The sequence below is a fragment of the Pholis gunnellus genome (genome assembly GCF_910591455.1).
Source record: "Pholis gunnellus genome assembly, chromosome: 6".
NCBI classification, from domain to species: domain Eukaryota; kingdom Metazoa; phylum Chordata; class Actinopteri; order Perciformes; family Pholidae; genus Pholis; species Pholis gunnellus.
This window is the reverse complement of record NC_136532.1, coordinates 24,757,197-24,777,007: the sequence shown is the minus strand read 5'-3', so window position 1 is coordinate 24,777,007 and position 19,811 is coordinate 24,757,197. Positions and strand designations below refer to the sequence as shown.

The 19,811-nt window shown below is 43.8% G+C and overlaps 1 protein-coding gene across 1 annotated transcript in view; it reads right to left on the bottom strand.

Moving 5' to 3' along the window:
- The window catches only part of fras1 (Fraser extracellular matrix complex subunit 1), a gene marked incomplete at its 5' end in the record, with an annotated part of 223,400 nt that overhangs the window by 12,286 nt on the left and 191,303 nt on the right, over window positions 1–19,811 (bottom strand). The window contains 14 exons of the mRNA XM_079160822.1: window positions 196–540; window positions 1,222–1,468; window positions 1,723–1,891; window positions 1,996–2,155; window positions 4,102–4,252; window positions 5,796–5,909; window positions 8,173–8,400; window positions 8,928–9,068; window positions 10,802–10,926; window positions 15,144–15,323; window positions 16,172–16,291; window positions 16,958–17,146; window positions 17,270–17,533; window positions 19,403–19,559. Of these exons, the coding sequence (XP_079016948.1) occupies window positions 196–540; window positions 1,222–1,468; window positions 1,723–1,891; window positions 1,996–2,155; window positions 4,102–4,252; window positions 5,796–5,909; window positions 8,173–8,400; window positions 8,928–9,068; window positions 10,802–10,926; window positions 15,144–15,323; window positions 16,172–16,291; window positions 16,958–17,146; window positions 17,270–17,533; window positions 19,403–19,559 (2,590 nt within the window). The remainder of the gene's footprint in view (window positions 1–195; window positions 541–1,221; window positions 1,469–1,722; window positions 1,892–1,995; window positions 2,156–4,101; window positions 4,253–5,795; window positions 5,910–8,172; window positions 8,401–8,927; window positions 9,069–10,801; window positions 10,927–15,143; window positions 15,324–16,171; window positions 16,292–16,957; window positions 17,147–17,269; window positions 17,534–19,402; window positions 19,560–19,811) is intronic.

Genomic DNA, 19,811 nt, shown 5'->3' with positions numbered 1-19,811 from the left:
TTCATGTGTAGTGAGATGGTAGAAGCTCCACAGACACATTCATGCTACAGCGCTGGATCTTAGCCGTTATGAAACTTTCCCCATGGAGGTCATTACATCTTCACATTCTTCTTACATCCACACAGCTACGCAATGACATCTAAATAAAAAACGTGTAACTTCAAAGACTTTCTCTTTGAGAGAAGCGTGTCGTACCAGCGTCTTCACTGAAGGTAAAGGTGGCGTTCCCCAGCGTGACGGTGGACGCGTCGTTGGGCCCGTCGATGACCACCTTGGCCGAGGTCACGTCCCCCACGCGGGCGTTGTCCGAGGCGTCCGACAGCACCAGCTCGAACTCCTCGGAGAGCTCGTACTCGCTGTCGTCGATGAGCTTGACGTCGCAGGTGGTCATGCTGACGCCGGGCCCGAGGACCACGCGGTTGTCGTCGGACATCCCGCGGCTCTTGTAGTCGGAGCCGGACTCCAGAGCGTGGAGGCTGCTGCCCTGAGCCGACTTGGCCACGGTGTAGCAGAGAGCAGAGACGGTGCTGGAGGTGTCGCCTGAGGGGGAGGCCGGGAGGGAGGGAGGGAGAGGGAGAGAGAGAGAGAGAGAGAGAGAGAGAGAGAGAGAGAGAGAGAGAGAGGGAGAGAGAGGGAGAGAGAGGAGAGGGTCATGCGTTTGTTCGTGTGTTGGCTTCCATATATTTTCTGCTTTTTGCTTTTTGCTTTTAAAAGTAAACAGCACCCAGTCAAAAGGAATTTGCACCAGACCTGCTTTTCTGTGTTTGTACTAAAACACGAGTGTAGTTTGGGTTTCGTGCATGAAGCATTATTTATCTGCTATTGTTTAATAATGAAAAGAGTCCGGTGGGACGAGAGGAGCTGGACTCTGTGTTTACATCATGACGCTCGGTGCACAAACACAGTCAAAGTTCATGGACAATGTTGAATTTTTAATGTGAAGATGTCGTCCATATCATCTGCCCAGACAATAGTTTTTCTTGCTAATGTTTAAATACCTTATGACATAAATTTAAAAAATGCACTACAGGAATGTGCCTTTTTTTTTTTTTAATTTGTGTGCTTGAATCCTTATTTCATTGTCCTACTTGTGCTCATACAGCATAAACAACAGCAGACAGATTTTACTTTATGCACGGACCAGTTTGGTGTCTGTGTTTCAAAACAATAATGGGAAGTCCTTCAATAAAACGTTGGGATTAAATGGGTTAAAGCAGAAACCTTTTCTCTCGATGGGCGCGTGGATGAAGCCCGTGCTCTCGTTGACGTGGTACGTCTTCTTATCAAACTGCAGCGTCGGCTCGTCCTCGGTGTCGTTGATGTTGACGAGGGCGCGCGTGTTCCCGCCCAGCAGCGCGTACGCCGGCATGCTCAGCTCCACGTGGAAGCTCTCCGTCCCCTCGAACACCTTGTCGTCGTTGATGACCACCGTGCACACCTTGGTGTCCTCGCGCTCGTCGAACTGCACCTGTGAATCAACGGGACGTTGAGGGGCGACGGAGAATAAGAAACATCTTCTTCACAAGTTGAGAGCAAAGAACTGAGAGTAAAGAAAACTTTAAACACAAACTTTGAAAAGCGTCTTCAATGATTGGAAAAGAAATATTCCAAAAGGAACAACTTGAAAGTCTTGAACTCAATTTTAAGTCAAAGAACTGAAGTTTAGACATTTAAAAATGTCCTGAAACAAAAACCCGACAGCACGCTGACGTTGTCCGCTACCTGTCCGGCGTACTCCACGTAGTCCTGCTGGCCCGGCCGGGTCCCGACGCTGCTGGTGGAGGTGGCGCCGCCCTGCTCGGTGCGGCAGAGCACGATGGCGTACTGGTTGAGGTTACCCGTTCGCTTCACCGTCACCGCCACCGTGCCGGCCTTCTCGCTCACGTTGTAGCTGTGGAAGCGTCATTAAAAGTAAGTGACGGGTTTATTTATTTATGTGTTTCATTTTGGGGGGGGGGAGGGAGAAAAAGTCCGATAAGATGTTGTTTTTCGGACCTTTTGTGCTCGAAGCTGATGAGAGACCACTGGATGTGGAAGACGTTGTCGCTGACCACGTTGGGTTTGCTGTCTTTGACCAGGAACTTGAAGTTGTCCACGGTGTCCTGGACGTTGTCCTGATGCAGCACGTAGCGGATCAGACCCAGGTTGATATCAGCTGGAAAAGATCAGAAATCAAAAATAATGTTTCAAACATCTTTCTGTAAACTTATCGAGCTGCAGAGTTTCATCCTGTAAAGCTACAAACACTTCAGATTATTTTCTCCACTAATCAATTAACGTTCCGTCTATAAAATAGTGAAAATGTTATAATTCACGTCTTAAAATATAATCAGTTTACTGTCATATTAAATTCTGACATCTGAGAAGCTGGAAACAAAAGAAGAGCCGGTTTTGCTTTAAAAAAAAATTCTAATTAGTCACCGATATGTTTTCTTTTGATCAACTTACTAATGAAGTAACTTTGCAGCTCTACAACATAGTTCATTAAAATACTTAATGCATTAAAGGTCATTGAATGAAAGAACATGTTTCACTATTTTACTGATTCATTGATAAATAGAGAAAATAGTTGCCGGATTAATTAATAAGTGATAATAATCCTTGTTTGCAGCACTACATCAGCCATCATTTGGTTTGTTACACATTTACTAAAGACAAATAGCCCTGATGTTCCCCAGCATGTCGCTCTGACCCGACTGTCCCTACAGGGATCCAATCTTTATAATAAGATCGCTGGGAAATAATGATTCCATATCATTTTCGGCCTCTGGCCTTTTTCCCACGACTTCAGAGAAATAACAAACAGCTGACGTCTCGTTTAAAGCTTCCAGAGGAGGTCGGAGAAAAGCAATTACTTTGTAATTGAGGAACGAAAGCCAAAAGAAGGATGAGAGTCCTCGAGCTTCAAAGATAAAATGACCTCCAGGAAGTTCAGTGATGAACAGGAAAGAGGATCAAATGGCAAAAACATCTTCGCTCTAATATCCAGAACAAGAGCACGAGTGAGAATATGAGAGTAAATGTTGACAGTTTGTTCAAGTAAATCCCACAATTACATTCACATTGTTAAGGCTTGTTGGATATTAATCATTAAGGAAATGATGTTTACAAGCTCCTGAATGGAGAGTGATGCAGCACATCAAAGATCTCCAGCCTCGAGGATCAACATTTCACTAAAAGCAGGCTGACATTGATCCCTGGCTGCAGCCTAGAGGTGAAGATAAGCAGGCTCATGATGAGAACACTGCTGACGCAAACTGCAAATTAGAAAAACGTAAAGAAAACAACATGGCTGCTGAGGTGCCTTTGAACAGACAGAGGACCGGTCGGGACGTGAGGGGTTAAGTTTTTGTTAAATGAAGTAAAGTCCCAGTTAGAACATTACTTATGCAACATTAACCCGGATAAAGGGTCACAAAATGAAATAATCGCTCACCACAGAGTGATGGGGAAAAGGAGCAACAAGTCAATCTGTATGAACAACAACTCTGAAAAGTGAAGTCAAAGCTTCATGTTGTTAAAGCTGCATTCTCTCTAATGTCCACCAGGGGGCGACTCCTCTGGTTGTATAGAAGTCTATGAGAAAATGACTCTACTTCTCTCTTGATTTATTCCCTCAGTAAACATTGTAAACATGAGTTTATGGTCTCAATCTCTAGTTTCAAGTCTTCTTCAAAACAGCATGATGTTCATTTAGTAAATGATGGTCCATTTAGAGTCAAACAGACCATAAAGCAGGGGATGCTTTAGGGCGGGGCTACACGGTGATTGACAGGTCTCTACCACGGCGTTGTCCGGTCTGTGAGTTGTCCGTGTTTTCGTCTTTCAGTGTGTTTTTAGTTTGTGAAAGTTAATTGTAACATTTTGGTCGTCTTTATTTATAGTCCGGTTGTACTTGGCTCCTCCCTCTTGGGTCACTTCTGGTTGCAAAAACCAAGATGGTGACGGCCAAGATGCCAAACTTGAGGCTTCAAAACATCAGCCCACAAACCAATGAGTGACGTCACGATGACGACGTCCACTACTTATATACAGTCTCTGATTTTAAGGGATACTTTTAACTGCTGTTCACACAGAACCTGGTCCAGAGAGCTGGTGTACCTTGTGTGAAGGAGGTGACAGCGGTGCCGGGTTTCAGCTTGCTCTCCAGGAAGCCGAGCTTCGGCTCCGTGGTGATTTCGTAAAGCAGCTGTCCGTCGTCTGTGTCCGGATCCATCGTCAGCAGCTCCTTCTTGGTGATCAGGTTGGTGGCCTGATGGACGTGAAACACGCTTTAGATTAAACATCACACTGTCGTTGTTGCACCACAGACTTTATCTAGAAAGAAAATATCTCCGAGTATCTTTTATTCACTGTAGAAATTCAGATGCGTCTCTTTATCCTGCTGCTAGAAGCTGAAAGGCTACAAATAACACGGGAAACTTTAAGTATTGACTCTCCGGGTTAATAAACATACACTACACACAACCATAGTATATATACCATATAGTGTTTCAGTTGGGATGTTATGGGACTATTATAGACCTACAATAGAAGAGATTATGACTGACACAGAATAACGGGCTTAAAGAAATAATAGGAATAAGAAATAGGAATAAGTAGATTTACTGAGGATTTGTTTGTTTTTGCAGCTGTTTAAAGCAGATGCAAGAGTTTAACATTGCATGCTTATCTTCCCTCAGTGATAAAACATACAAGACTTAGTTATCCTTTCATTGTGTCGAGGTGTTCGGACCAGCAGGGGGAGCAAGTGAACTACACATGGTGAGCAAACAGTGATGGAGCTTCTCTTTGCACTTCTGTCAGTCACAAAGACACGTTTAATATGCCTCCTGCTCATTGACGGATTATGAGACGACGGCCCCTGAGGGCAGACTTGTTAAAAGGCCCCCACCTCCTCTACATAGGAGCAAGAAGCCCAGAATGAAAGAGAAAAGAGACACTAACATTTGTCTTCTTTAGTTGTTTTGTGTCTCCTTGTGGTCATTCAGTGTTGTTGTGGCTGTTTTGCATATATATTTGTGATCATTTTGCATCTCTTTGTGATCATTTTGGCTCCTTTGTATTCCTTGTGTGTCTCTTTGTCCTGGATCACGTCCCTTGCGGTTGTTTAGTGAGTCTTTTATGTTGTTTTTGCGATCCGTTGTAGTCATTTTGTGTCTTCTTGTAGTCGTTTTATGTCTCTTTGTGACAGTTGTAGTCTCCTTATGATGGTTTTGCATCTCTGTGATATTTTTGCATTCCTTTGTAGTTGTGTTGTGCATCTTTGTGGTTGTATTGCGTCTCTCTGTAATATTTTTGTATTTCTTTGAAGTTGTTTCGTGTGTGTTTTGTGTCTCTTTGTAGTCATTTTATGTCTCTGCGTGGTTGTTTTATGTCTCTTTGTGGTTGTTTTGCGTCTCTTTGTGGTTGTTTTACGTCTCTTTGCGGTTGCTTAGTGTGTCTTTGTGGTCATTTGATTTTTCTTTCCAATAAGACATGTTACGGTCACTTCAAACAGAGGCTCTGGCCCAAGGACCTCACAGAGCCCTTTGGCCCCCTGTGCCTGTGCCCGACAGGCCTGCACAGTAATCATCCAGCCTCCTGCTCATTTACACCTCACCTACTTTTTCTTTTTCTTCTACCGTAAACTAATATGCAGGAAGGGAGTATTGTAATATGCAATGCAATGCAACTTTACTATGACAATTTGAAAGAGTAATCAGAAAGTTGTTCTCCATCACTGAGCTCATTAAACATCACCATCAAAGACTACAGTCTGTCTGCAGACGTTCGTGAAGAGGAAATACTTGTACCTTGTTGTCCATGTACTCCAGCCACTGCAGTCCCAGGTTGGTGACGATACGCGGCGTGCCATCGTCAACGGGCAGAATATCGATCTTAAACTTCTGCGGGGCGGCCGTCACGATCTGGGAAGCCAAAAAGAGTTGAAATATAGAAAGAGTCTTTGAAGAATTGAATGGCCAGTCACAAAACACATTTTATTAACAACATTCGCACTTCATCCAAACATCAAAATCTCAATCAATCCTGGTGGTCTCTGGCTATTCAAGTAGTTTTATTGACCCGGGTTTTGAGATATCTGCCCCTCAGATTACTGCTTCAATCCAAACACAGTAGAGGCGAATAAAGTGTCATTTGCTTTAAACACAACATTAAAACACATCAGCAGCAGCATCAGCAACATGGTTAAAGAAACAGTGTTCTGGACACCTCTGGACACCACTCCTGTGAAGCACTTTCCAACACCTGAAAAGTATAATAATATATACTTAATACAAAAATATTATTATTACCTAAAGTAAGAACAACTTTTCAAAAATGGAAAAGTTCTCATGAACTAGATTTAGGTGGAATATCACAGTGGCAAACAACAAGCACTATAGGTTATTACTTTATGGATTATTTTCATCCCTTCGAGCTGCAATAATAAACGGCTCCAACATCACCGGTTACTTCTTTGTTTCCGAGCTCCATGAGGGAATACAGAAAGAACATCCCTGTCATCACACAAATGCCGCGAAGGCCAAAGTTTGGCCAACGTGCCATTTGAAGAATGCGTTCATCCAAAAGGTGTTATCGGAGGCTCATTCATTATTTAATCACAGCCGCTCCGGTGGGGAAAAACCCGCCTCAAACATGAATGCAACAAACCGACTTCTGAGCTGCAGAACACGTGTGAACATTGAGCCAAATGTCTCCAGGCAATCGAAAGATAATGAACACACGTCTGAGAAGTGTGTGTGTGTGTGTGTGTGTGTGATTGGGGATATCAATAGCTGTCTGCCTTCATTCAGTTTAATCATATGGACTATTTGTAGTGACAGGAGGTGGAGAGCGGCTAAATTGACAAGCGCAGGAGTCAATTCACCCTGAGGCTTGCTCATAACTATCACCATAAAGCTGACACACACACACACACACACACACACACACACACACACGCAGATGTTTGTATTCTTCTATACTTGAGAGGACCCTCGTTTAATGCATTCTAGACCAGAAGCCAGAAAACATGGACAACGAATCAGGCGTCCTCCTGTTCATTTGAATGTGGGCCGATGACACGCTGCGGTGGCCAAACACGTAACCGGCAATCATGTATTGTAGCATTTTAGCTTTCGCTGTCTGTGCTGCAAAATAGCGACACCAATAAGCTTCCTTTGGGTTGTTTAAAGGAGGTCTATGTAGGTCCACAAACAGCACTCACTAGTCATATTTGTGAATAAATGTTTTGCGGTTTGAATTAAGAAAACTGCAAAACATCAGTAAGCTTTTAAAAGACATAGAAGTGACATTTGCAAGTGACAAATATTTGTCTTTTCGGAGTCCCCCATGAAATTTAGCTGTTGAGGCTTTCAGGGGGTCTGAAGTGTCTGTCGAGTGGTCTCCAGTTCACCACATGAGGTCACACAAATGCGTCATGTGTGAATGATGCCACAGGGATTATAAGATCATCTTCAGGTAGAAAGTAAAAACTTCTGCAACTACGCTCATGGATTTTTTTATTTTGAGTTTCACTCCAACAGGCCTCAAATGAAATATTCTGTGAGGGAAAAACAACTCTGCTTCACCTTCGAAAAAAAAAAAAATCCTCAATCTTTAAAGATGTTCTCACTTTCAAAAACTTCACACTTCTGAACTTGTTGGAACACTTGTCCAAAGTTTCCAAAAATGTCCAAATTTCCAACAATTCTCAGCAGACTTCCAACATAGTCACTTTTCAAAATGTCCTAACTGTAACGAATGTCCTCACTTTAAAAAAGAAAGAGCTTTCCTTTCAAAAATCACTTTTCCCAAAGTCCACACTCTTCAGAAACGGCTTCTCTCTGCAAAAAAAAGGTATTTTCAAACGTGTCCCTCGATAGTTCGACTAGTCCTCACTAAGATAGAAGTACAAGAACACACACACACACACACACACACACACACACACACACACACACAAAGTGCTGATTCACCCCTCCTGTCATAAAAAGGTCAGAGCAGTCACTCCCCCCTAAACACACACACACACACGCACGCACGCACACACACACACACACACACGTGCCTTAACTCAACTAATTCAATCTTCTAGTAAGTAATAAATGTCAGGAAGCTGCCTCACACACACACCAACACACACACACACTCTACACACTACATACACACACACACACACGCCGTCACCTCCTTGCCGTCCTCCTCCACCATGAAGAGCAGGTTGGTGCCGTCGGCCACGCTGAAGGTGAAGCGGTCCTTGAGCGAGTTGGTGCCGTCGTGGTTGTAGCTGATGCGGTTCTGGTAGACGTCGTCCATGGTGAAGCTGCCCGTCTGCCGGTAGTGCTGCCCGTTGTTTGTGCGCTCGATGGTGCCGTGACGAGGAGCCTGGACGACGGTGAAGACGATGGACTCCGCCTGGACAAAGTTTTAGCAAGAAAGAAAAAGAGGGAGAGAGGAAAGAAGGGTTTCTTTTTGAAGACGCTATTTACTGCTCTGTGTTCATAGTTTATTTACTTTGCTACTCCGACTACCACACAGTGTGAAATCTTTTCTAGAGAACAACATAACGTGTATAACCAACGGCTCCTTGAGCTCCTTTTAGAAGACCTCCTGTGAAATGAAGGCCGTCTCTAGTTGCAGTAGACGATGGCATTGTTGTTCAGAGGAAGTAGATCTACACGACAATAGGAAATCACAATAATTACTAAATAAGTGCGCTGCTGGAGAGCGATGAAGATGGCAGAGTGATGGGATTAGCAGTGTGAGAGTGTCTGAGGCCGGAGGAGGAAATAGCGTTCGGAATGATGTTGCCAAAGAAAACAAAGCTGTAAAGAAGAACCAGCTTAGCTGCTGATCACCAACAACTATCATGTGTTGGTCCTGCTCTTTCTTAAACTAGTAAAATAAAAAAAAATAAAAAAAATAAGATGTGTGTGTCCTACCTCGGTGTCTGCATCTGTGGCCTTCAGCTCAAACTCGGTGATGGTCTTCCTCACTCCTTCCTGGACCCTCATGCCAGGAACCTGGAGCAGAGGCAGGGAGTCGTCCACCGGTTTGATGGTGATGTAGAACGTCTGGGCCACCTGGAGACAACATGCGCAGGACAGCATGAGGCCGCGTAAGATGTGCAACTCTTTCCCAACAGTTATCACTACAAGTATTTTTGGGTTCATTTAGTTTTCTCTGAATTTGAAGGTTCTGTTTCTTCCATCTCTCTAAAGGCAACATTGCACATTCTTTTCACCAGGAAATGCATCAAAGACTTGGGATGTAACGAGTGAATTTTGTACTAAAAACAAAGTAACTTTGGCCACTTGATTTGTATTCACACTGCTGAAGCCTCACATTCACTTCAGCTGAATGCATCTTTGCACAGAATGAGAACTGTGGATTTTGTCCCAAATCACTTACAGTGGAATCACTTTAGGGATGACTTCAGTAACTCTTTCAATGTGCATGTGTGTGTGTGTGTGTGTACTGTGTATTATTCTAAGACAGACTAAATGTGAACCTTGAAGCCGATTGGATTATCTGAACAAAAAGCACAAGGTTGTTGTTTTCAGCTAATGGAAATGTTTCAGAGATACATGGTTTTCAACAGCCTGCCATGACATGTCAAGCTATTTTAATGTATCACAATGAGAGCAATGATGAGAGTAACAGTGCCGAGTACATTAAATCAAATCTGTTCTATAGGTTTCAGTCAAGTGAGGAAACTCTATGCACTCCCTTCCAGGTGACATGATCCAAACAGCACGAACTGCAGTTACAAGAGAAGCTGTGTATGCCCTTCAGCGATCACGTCTCATCACACACAAGTTACATATTCTGCTTTAATTAAACTTTAATAAGCAATAAAAACTCAACTTTGAAAGCAGAACACTTGGTTATTAATACGCAGTGCGTTTCTAACAGAAAGCTGAACGGGCCTCCCGACTGGAGAGAGAGGACAGCTAACAAAAGTAAAAGCAGCAGACCACTTCACAAACACAGAGCACCGCGGCCGGCCAGGCGTGAAGGCCAAATGACCTTTTTCACATGTTTACTCAAGTCCTTGTGGTCCTCATTAGTCTGGATTAGCAAGCCAGATTTCTGCATGAAGTGAACTTTTGTAGGGGGGGAGAGCTGGGGGCTGGAGTGCCACTACCTCACCGCTCTAAAAGCTTGGGGTCCATTAGATTTGGTATATATTTATTTAATTACATTTTATACTGCAGTGTAATTACTGTGCTATGGGTCAGAAATCTTTTACTGACTCAGGCTGAGAGGCTTTGTTGGTCTCAAAACAAAAAAAAGCCGACGACAAAGCAGTCTGAAGGGCCTTTGTGGAGGACAAACACTGCCGGTCTGTAATTCATAATCATGAGAACTGAGGGACGCAGACGTGCCAATTTATTAAAAGATGTTCATGCACAAAATCACGTACATGCCACTTCAGACAGTGCTGTCTTACCTGAACTACTGATTATGTGATGGGGGGGGTATTCTTGTTGTGGGCTCCTACAGCCCTGGATACAGCTTTGTTTAACATCTTGGTGTAATAATACATTCATAAATTGCCACCAAGATGTAAAATGAATTGGATTTGGAAGGGACTTTGGTTTATGTTTCTAGATGTAAAAGAAAATTCATATAATTCATATCTCAGGCTGTTGGAAGTGCGAATGAACTCTCATAAAGGCGTTCCCCAAGGAACCTCACTGGGTCCCCTATCATTTCCATTGTACCAGCAGGTATCATGAAAACGTTCTTCAACGCACCTTCGTTGTTGGAAGAAACTGAACCTAATCGACCCGAACATTGACCCCTCATTCACCTCATTAGTCCCGTCGGACACGGAAAAGGAGAACTGGTCGGCGTGCTTCTCTTCTTCACTGGTGTGGACGTACTGGATGCTGCGTGACACCAGATCGGCCTGAGTGAACGTGCTGATCCTGGTGCCTGGAGAGAGGGGGGAGAGAGAGAGAGATAGAGAGAGAGAGAGAGAGACACAGTCAGAGAGAGAGAGAGAGAGACAGTCAGAGAGAGAGAGACACAGTCAGAGAGAGAGAGAGAGAGAGAGAGACAGTCAGAGAGAGGGAGAGAAAGAGAGAAGAAGAATAGTTGTTGGAACGATCGTAAACACTAACTGTGTGTTTCTGTTCTCTCTCACACACTCAGTGAAACATCCTGACGAGGAAACACACAAACGCAGTGAAACACACGTATGCAGACAAACACAACGAACACAACAAACATCATGAGGACTTCTATTCTGTCGCTCGCTCTCTTTGAACAAATGCTGCTCACTTAGCAGCACTTGTTATTCGTGCATGTTGTTGTTTTTCCACCAATCTTATCCGTATTGAATTTCAGTGTCAATCGTCTTCTGTCCATTTCTTCTCATCGGACGTCTATTTCGACGTCAGATGGTTTTGTAACTGTGTTCCCGTTTCCTCTTCTCTTTCTTGGCTCTTTTTTCATTTCAATGAGCGCATAAAGTAAAACTAAAGTCAAACCTTTTTTTCTCCTTTTCACTCTTTTCAAACTCAGTGGGAAAAGTAATCAGGTGTTGATTGCAGCCATCAAATATACTCTGCGTGACACTAAAAGCAACTGTATTTAAAAAGAACCAAAACATATTTTTCATCACAGGAGTTTAATTTCTGCTGATTTGTTGAGGCCGGATGCTGAAAGAGACTTTTTGTGTTTTTTGTAAAGGAGAAAATGGAGCTCTTTGTATAATAAGTCAACATATTTTCACAGCTGACAGTCTAATCATCATATACAACAACTGCTATATCAATACCAGATGGGTGTAGGCGGGTTTCAATGAACATAAAATGAGAGCATGTGAGACCTCTAATTCAAAGCTAACAGCTTTAAATGAGGTGGTTAGTGTTTGTTTAAACCTATAAATGGACCTTCTCATGCCACCGGTGACTTTGATATGAAGGCAATAACTCAACAGGCCGGCGACGGATTCAAAGTTATTCCAAAAAAATGAAGAAACCTCCAACAATGCAGCAGGTCAAATATCCACATTTCCACATGTCACCGAGGGCCTGGAGGAAACATCGATCTTCTTCATGTCGACGTTTGACAAAGTGAAACACGCTGAAAACTTTGGTCCTCCTCGCTCGTGTCATTTATTCCCCAGATGGAAGTTTATACATCGACATGATCAAGACAGGCACATAAGGAGACAGAAGCAATGTGCTCAGTCAGAGATGAATAAAAAAATCGGTTTATTTGCCCCATCATATTAAATGAATATGTTCTGTAACAGGAAATACTAAGTTTAAACACAGAATCTCATTTCACTGAAAAAGATGTCAAAGGATTTAAAGATTTAATTACTCACAACTTACTAGAAATAAGTACTTTATCCGAAGGGGAAGAGATTTAGTTTTAGTGCAGACGAAGAGTATTTCACTATTTTAAATCACTGCTGTTTTCCCTGAAACAAGCTTTTCCAAAGCAGCGATGTGACGTGTGATGAATAGAGCTCGGTTCAGCAGGTGAAACATAAACGCAGTGTGCTTTGGAGAAGATACGCGTTGCATCTCTATTTTCTTTTCTCTCTGAATATATTTGGTGTGTTTTTAAAGGAAAGACTTGACCTGTGACACTCTGAAGCCTCGACCCCCCTAAATCTGACACAACGTGATGATTGGAAGCTGCAACTCAGCGCTCGGTTGTGCATCGGCGCTTCCTTCAAAACAAAATAATGTTTCCGCAGGAGCACAATCACTTCTGATGTGCTGTCAACTTAAGATTATGGGTTGTTTCAGGGACAAAGATGCAGAGAAGCAACGGGGAGAAGAGGACTGAGGGATTGTTGATTGAGTGATGAGCTCACACTGAATTTAAGTGCTTTCATTTCTTCTAATTGTTGTGTCCCAATCCCACGCTACACACTAACACTAAGCATGTTTTAAATACGAGTGTAGTGTGTGTAGTGTGTATGTAGTGTAGTGTGTGCACACCGTACAGCGCTTTGAAATACTAGAAAGGTGTTATATATATATGTATATATGCAACTCCATTTACCATTTAAAGCACAAAAAGAAAACTGTTTGTTTTATATTAAATCTTTTATCTGGAGCTTTTTAGCAGCTGTGAGCTCCTGGAACATTTCCCCTTGTGCACAACATGTCAACTTTCATGCATACTGGAGGATCCGGGGATCGAACCGGCGATCTTCTGCTTAGAGGACGAGCCGCTCTTCCTCTGAGCAGCAGCAAAATGCAATTAACATTGTATCATTTCCTATCGGTGCTAAAGGGTTAACTAGGTGGATTTCTGTACGGCGACTGCAAAAGAAAAGGTATAAACTAAAGATTATAATAAACACCAGGAGGCTCAACTGACTCTGTCCAGGGAACACTTCTGCAAAACGCCAATAAACACTAACAGACTCTTAATTCACCTTACTTTGAATGAATAAAGAACTCACTGACTTATTACTCAGGGCCCAGGCTTTGTTCTTGATAAACAAGCTTTGCTAATTCAATGAACTTCTTATTCTACACAAAATACAAAAACTAAATTCCCATCTGTGAATCAATTATTTTCATCGTGAATAAGAAATGATCCCACGGGCCGTACGTCGAGGATCACTGGTCTACACGGTGCATAATCAGCACCATCATGTGTCATAATCAGATGTAATCAGCATTGATTGACACTGATTCATATTGTTCTTTTTACTCTTTTCAGATATTATCGTCCACTCGTCCATGTCGATGTGTCTTTGGACACTTAACCCTAATTTGTATGAACGAGTATGAATGTTAGTTTGATGGGCGGGCGGCACGGTGAGACATGACAGCGACTAAATGAACGCCTGATTAAGATTTATATTTATGAATATCAAAACGTTTCCCCGACAACTACTCGCTGTTATTTTGATTTGTTTGCATACGCTACTGTATTACTACTGTAGATGTTGTGCTGTTCTGTTTATAACTTTGTGAAAACTTAATAAAAACTTAAGTAAAGGAAATAAAGCCTCACACATCCAGCAGAACTGATCTAGACTGACTCATAGTTTCAATACTTCCTTTAGAAAGCGATGCGTCCGCCGAAGCCTTGGCTGGAAATTCACTTCATCTGTTTCTTGTCTGTGCAGCGGCACACTTCAACCAAACAACAGAAGAATTTGAGGCGAGGCGGTGAGTTACGGTCCTCACTGATTTGTGTGACAGGCGGCTTTTGACAAACTCTCCACCTGAGAGGAGATCTCATAACCTCAGACAGTTAAAAAGCCTTTCCTTTGCTGTTGCCTTGACGTTCCTCGTAGGCTGACAGGCGTGAGCCCACAGGAACAGCTAGCTGTGCGTGTTAGCGTGGCGTGACAGGCCGGCTGGACGGCGAGCGGTAATTATCCGCGTGTGGCTCCGAGGCGAAACCGACGCTCCGAGATCGCAGAGCGGCGGGAACATCCGGCTAATTAGCATGTTGGGAGCGCGAGCGGCGATGGGGAGACTCCATTCAGCCGGGTGCCGGATTGTTTAATGGCACGGAAGCGAATAATCACCTCCTCGTGGTTTTCATTTGGGTGTTTTTTGGCGTAAATACAGTCAAAGGTGACATACTGTAAGAGAAGGTTGTTTTTAGTTCCATGTAGAAATAAGAGTGATGAAGCTGAGGAAATGTGCAAATAAAGGTTCTTATCTTTCAAGACAATACACTGAACACACACTAGAAATAATAGGCTGTGGTCATTCAATATATATGTATATGTGTGTGTGTGTGTGTGTGTGTGTGTGTGTGTGTATGTGTGTGTGTGTGCGTGTGTGGAGTTAATTATCAAGGACTGAATGAATCTTTCTTTATTTAAATTAATGGTATACGAGTCTGCAGCAAATCCATCGGCCTCATCTACGTTGTAATGAGTTTTTTTCCTGTTTACAACGCACTGCTTGTTCTGACGTTTTAATATATCCCACAACCAGAAAACAATTGTTTTAGTTTATTTAAAGTGGCACTAGACATCTCTTAAACCCCCCCCCCCCCCACCTTTCTTTGGATATCTACGGATTCTACTGTTTACTGCTGTACAAGCAGCATTAACACTTTGATATAACACCTGTTTAGGCACAATAATATATATATACCCGGTATATAAGCCACCCTCGGTTCTAGAAGCCGGAGCACAGATCGGGCGTTGGTACCTGGGCTGGCGGCGTGCTCCAGCTGACCCAGGCTCGTCTGCTTGGTGACGCGGTAGACGAGCTCGGCCGGTTCGCTGTCCTGGTCGCTGGCCGACAGCTGCAGCGTGGTCAGCTTCTTCACGGAGTTCTCGTCCAGCACCAGGCCTTTGTTCACCACCACGGACGGAGGAAGACGGTCCTCTGGAGGGGGGGGGGGGAAGAAGGTCAGTCACAGAGGAAGAGGAAGAGGAGGAAAAGAAACAGAAAGCCTTGCAGGAAAAGATGTATTGGTGAGAGCATGTTGGCCTTTCCCCCTGAGATTATGAAACAAGAAGATCAAAGATCGAGGGTCGATTTCTCATCCTGGTACAAAAAAAAGAGCCGAGACTGATTCGGAGAGCGAGAGGATCGAAGATAAGAGCAGCAGAGAGGTCTATTAGTGGAGAAACGACACGACGACAAGCAAACAAAACCCAAAACATGAAAATAAAAGATGACGTTCATGAGGTGTGAAAGAGTGATATAGGTTTGAGAGATTTGGACGAATGGATTAGGAGAGACTGAGAGACGGGCAGGGAAGTAATCAGAGGGCGGCGTGGACGGGAAGAGATACCAACAGAGAGCTGCACAGATAAAGAAGTGAGGCGGAAAACACAGAACAAGATGAAGCGTGAGCTGGGAGAGATACGAGAGAATCAGGACGCCGTTCAAGCGTGCCGGATGGACAATCCTTCAGTTTCCAGCGGCTGGTTTTCAACCGCTGAACCGCTGCAACAGTTTGGCTCAGAGCCCAGAAGGAAGTGAGAGGAAAACATAAAGCGTCGGTGTCTTTTTACCACCCGGCCGACTGAGAGACACTGAAGTCTGACGATGCAGCGGAATACACTTTCACAAAAATCCTTCTTTCTAAAAATACATCTGTGTTTACAAGTATTTATTCATTTAAAAACAGCTAACAGCAGCAGGACAGAGGAATGAAACCGCCTTTTCCTCTCTCCGACAAATGAAGGAACACACTGAGCGCTGCAGGAGGGCGGAGGGAAACCTACCGAGCACACTGATGAAGAAGGACTGGTCGATCAGTTTGTTGCCCTCTGGATCGACCAGGTTGAACTTGAAAGACAGGCTGCCTCCCTTCTCTCCTTTCTCATGGCCGTACTGCAGCAGGCCTGCAAGAAAACGGACATTTAATCTTTAGTAAGTCTTCACATTAAACTACGGACACAATGATTGTAAAGCATCGGCAGCTTTGAGCAGCTTCTTTGTGAGTCACATGGTTGGATTTGGAGGGAAGACGTTTCTTCCTCAGCAAACAAGTGAGGGTAAAAAAAACATGAAAGCCAAACACAAAACCTTTGAATGAAGTAACATCCTCAGATAGCAAGGGGGTTTATGGGAACTGTGGTTTAGATTTTAGATAAATACTGGCACTAGAGACCGCTGCTTGTGTAAACCTAAAAACCAAGTTAACCTACAATGGAAGTTTATTTTGAAAGAGGCCGTGCATGTAATGAGCAGAAACGGACCAAAACGGTCCCGAGAGGGGAACCGAGGGCCCCACGGTGTGAAGTTTAAGACGAGTTGGAAGTGAGAACATGTTGCAACACCAACATGGTCTTTATTTAAAAAAACTAAACAATTTATCATCAGAAATGTATTTGCATGCACAGAGATACTTTATACTTTAAGGTCCAAAACATGATCTGTGTCGCCCCGTCGTATCAGGTACACGTGGTCTTCATTAGCAGAGGGTCATGTGTTATTGTGACTCTCTGCCACCTCCAACAACGACAAAGACAGAAGACGACAAATGCAAAATAAACAGAGAAACAAACCTTTGTTGACGTCGTCCTGAGTGAAGCTCTGAACGGGTCCTTTCACAGAAACCTTCTCCGCTCGTCCGCTCTTGCTGAGCTGGACTTTTCCGGCCGGAGGGTCTTTGGTGAGGACGTAGCGGAGCTTCAGGCTGTCCGAGTCGATGTCCGTACCCTTCAGGTTCTGCTCCGTGATCTTGGACGAAGATCCTGAAAAACAAATTCAGAGCACTTCATATCTTTATCTCCCTTTGAATGCTTCACTTCATATCTTTTTCCTCACACTCGCTGTATGGAGATGAAGCGCCGCTTCGACCCTCCGTCCTCTCTCACCTGCCGGGAGCTGCAGGCCTCTGTTGACGGTCATCTGGGGTCCTTCGCTCCTCCGGACGTCCATGGTGAACTCCAGGCGGCCCAGGTGCGTGTAGATGCCATCGGTGAGGGTGAAATCCATTTCATCCGTACCCCCGCTGACGGTTTCGGGTGTGTAGACCAGCAACTGGTCCAGGACGTCCTGGTAGGTGAAGGTGGAGCCCTTCGTGAGGACCCGGCCGTTCTCCAGCGGCTGAGAGTAAAACTGCCGTCTGCGGAGTTTGCCTGAGGGAAGAGGAGATTAATGAACCTCTGGTTTATTGAAGAGGGTGTGTGTATATGTATATATATATATATATGTATGTGTGTGTGTGTGTGTGTGTGTGTGGCGCTGTAGCTGAATGAAGCAGCATCTGGTTAAGTGCTGTGATTATCTCGGTCAAATGGAGGACGTTGTGAGTTTTTCATGCGGTGCATGAAAGACTTTGTGGAAACTAATGAGAGTTTTTAGATTCCGCTAAATTACATCGCCTCTTAAATCAAAGCGCAGGTTTAAATGGGATTTGAGCCTAAATCCTGGAGCATAATGAGAGCGCGCACACACGCACACACACACACACACACACACACACACACACACACACACACACACACACACACACACACACACACACAATCTATATTTCCCCTCATACATTTTCAAAATAGTTCTTTCATTCCTTCAAAGCTCTGTCCTTTATATTTTGAGGCTGGCAGTGAATCATAGAGCAGCTTATTATACAGGAAAGGTTAATAAATAAGAGCGGACGGTTGGCAATATTCCCAGATTAAAAAAATGGGAATTTACAAGGTTGAAATCTTAAATTTATGAGAAAAACAAACAATATTCTCTGAGATTATGAAGTCATGAATTTACGAGAAAAAACAAGTTTGTTTGTCTTCACTTTGTGAGAGCAGATCAACCTCATCGTGACAGAAGCCGTCGAGTGCAAAATATTATTAATAAACATAAATATACAACACAGAGGAAACATGAAACCTGCGTAAGTATCTTTCAGGACCTTCGCCTCGCTCACAAATAAGAAAACTACTTCAGGAGCAACAGAATTCCACTAATCGTTGAGAAATGAACTGCAGGACTTAAATCTAGTACGAGAGATTAAATCGTTTACGCTGACACGACAACAGTTCAATATACAACTCTGTGTGTCAGTTTGTGCTGCAGCATCCTGACGTCTTTATTAGAAAGAGGTCTCTCTTTCGTGTGTGTGTGTGTGTGTGTGTGTGTGTGAGGACAGTGGAGAGGCGGCCTGTTAAAACAGACGAGCTGCCCGGGACTCGTCGTCCCGTACCCGATCACTCCTCTCCGGCCTGAAAAGAGAACTGGATTTGTGAGGTTCAGGGGACGTCAGGAGAACAGAGTGCTGGGAGGTCAGTAGATTTGAACGCGTGAGGAACGGCTGCAGTCGCTGCGTTTGTCTTCTTTTCAACTGTTGTCGGACGTGAGAGTAATGTGTTTACAAGTGTGTGTGTGTGTGTGTGTGTTCATCACATTCAGAACAATTTACTACCAACATGCTGGAAACCCGTCAGCGTAACTCTCTGCTGGGCTGTTTATTAGTGTGTGTGTGTGTGTGTGTGTGATAGTATCTGTGTTGTGTATGTGTTTATGTATATATGCTAATATATCAGCTGCACATCTGTTTGCATAATTCTCCAATGTTTACCTGCAGTGTGTTGTGTTTCTGTGTATATATGCAAATAGAATCTGCTCTTGAAGCACCTCTGTCGCCGACATCGTTATTACGGTTCAAAAGCTGTAATCACGACATCATAATTACAGCTAAATGGCTGGTTTTCAAAATAAGCCACACACTGTCAATACTCTAAAACACTGGAGTGAATGCACCTCATGAGAGGCGGAGAATTAAACTCGTTGGAGGAGACGTTTCCTCTGATCTGTGTGCTGCTATTTGACGTCTGTGACCGTTTTATTTGTGGATGTTTTTCTTCTGCTGCCTCTTGAAACAGAGACCGTGATCTTAAGGACACGTGATGAAATAAAAGACATCGTGTGTGTGTGTGTGTGTGTGTGTGTGTGTGTGTGTGTGTGTGTGTGTGTGTGTGCGTGTGTGTGCGCGGTCGTCAGCTCACCGTAGGACGGCTTCCTGACGATGGTGAAGAGGATCTCGTTCTCCGGCGTGTCCTGGTCGTGGACGCTGAGAGACGAGTTGGTGATGACGACTCCGGAGTTTTCCTCCACGTGGATGCTGCTGACCGCCACCACGGGCTTCCTGTCCTCCAGACTCTGCTGAGGGAGCAAAAAACACACGAAACACTTCATGAGATAATAACAACCACGTGTGCAATAACAACATGTGGGGGGGTTTTTTGTTCAGCGACAGATCTAGAGAAGAGATTCCATTTCATTTAAAATGTAATTTTTTTAATGCAAAAGCGGCACAAAATGCTGTTTTCAGCCTCTCAAAAAACAGAATATTCCTGCTTTTCTCTGTTTTATATCATATTAAACTGAACATTTGTGGGTTTTGGACAAAACAGG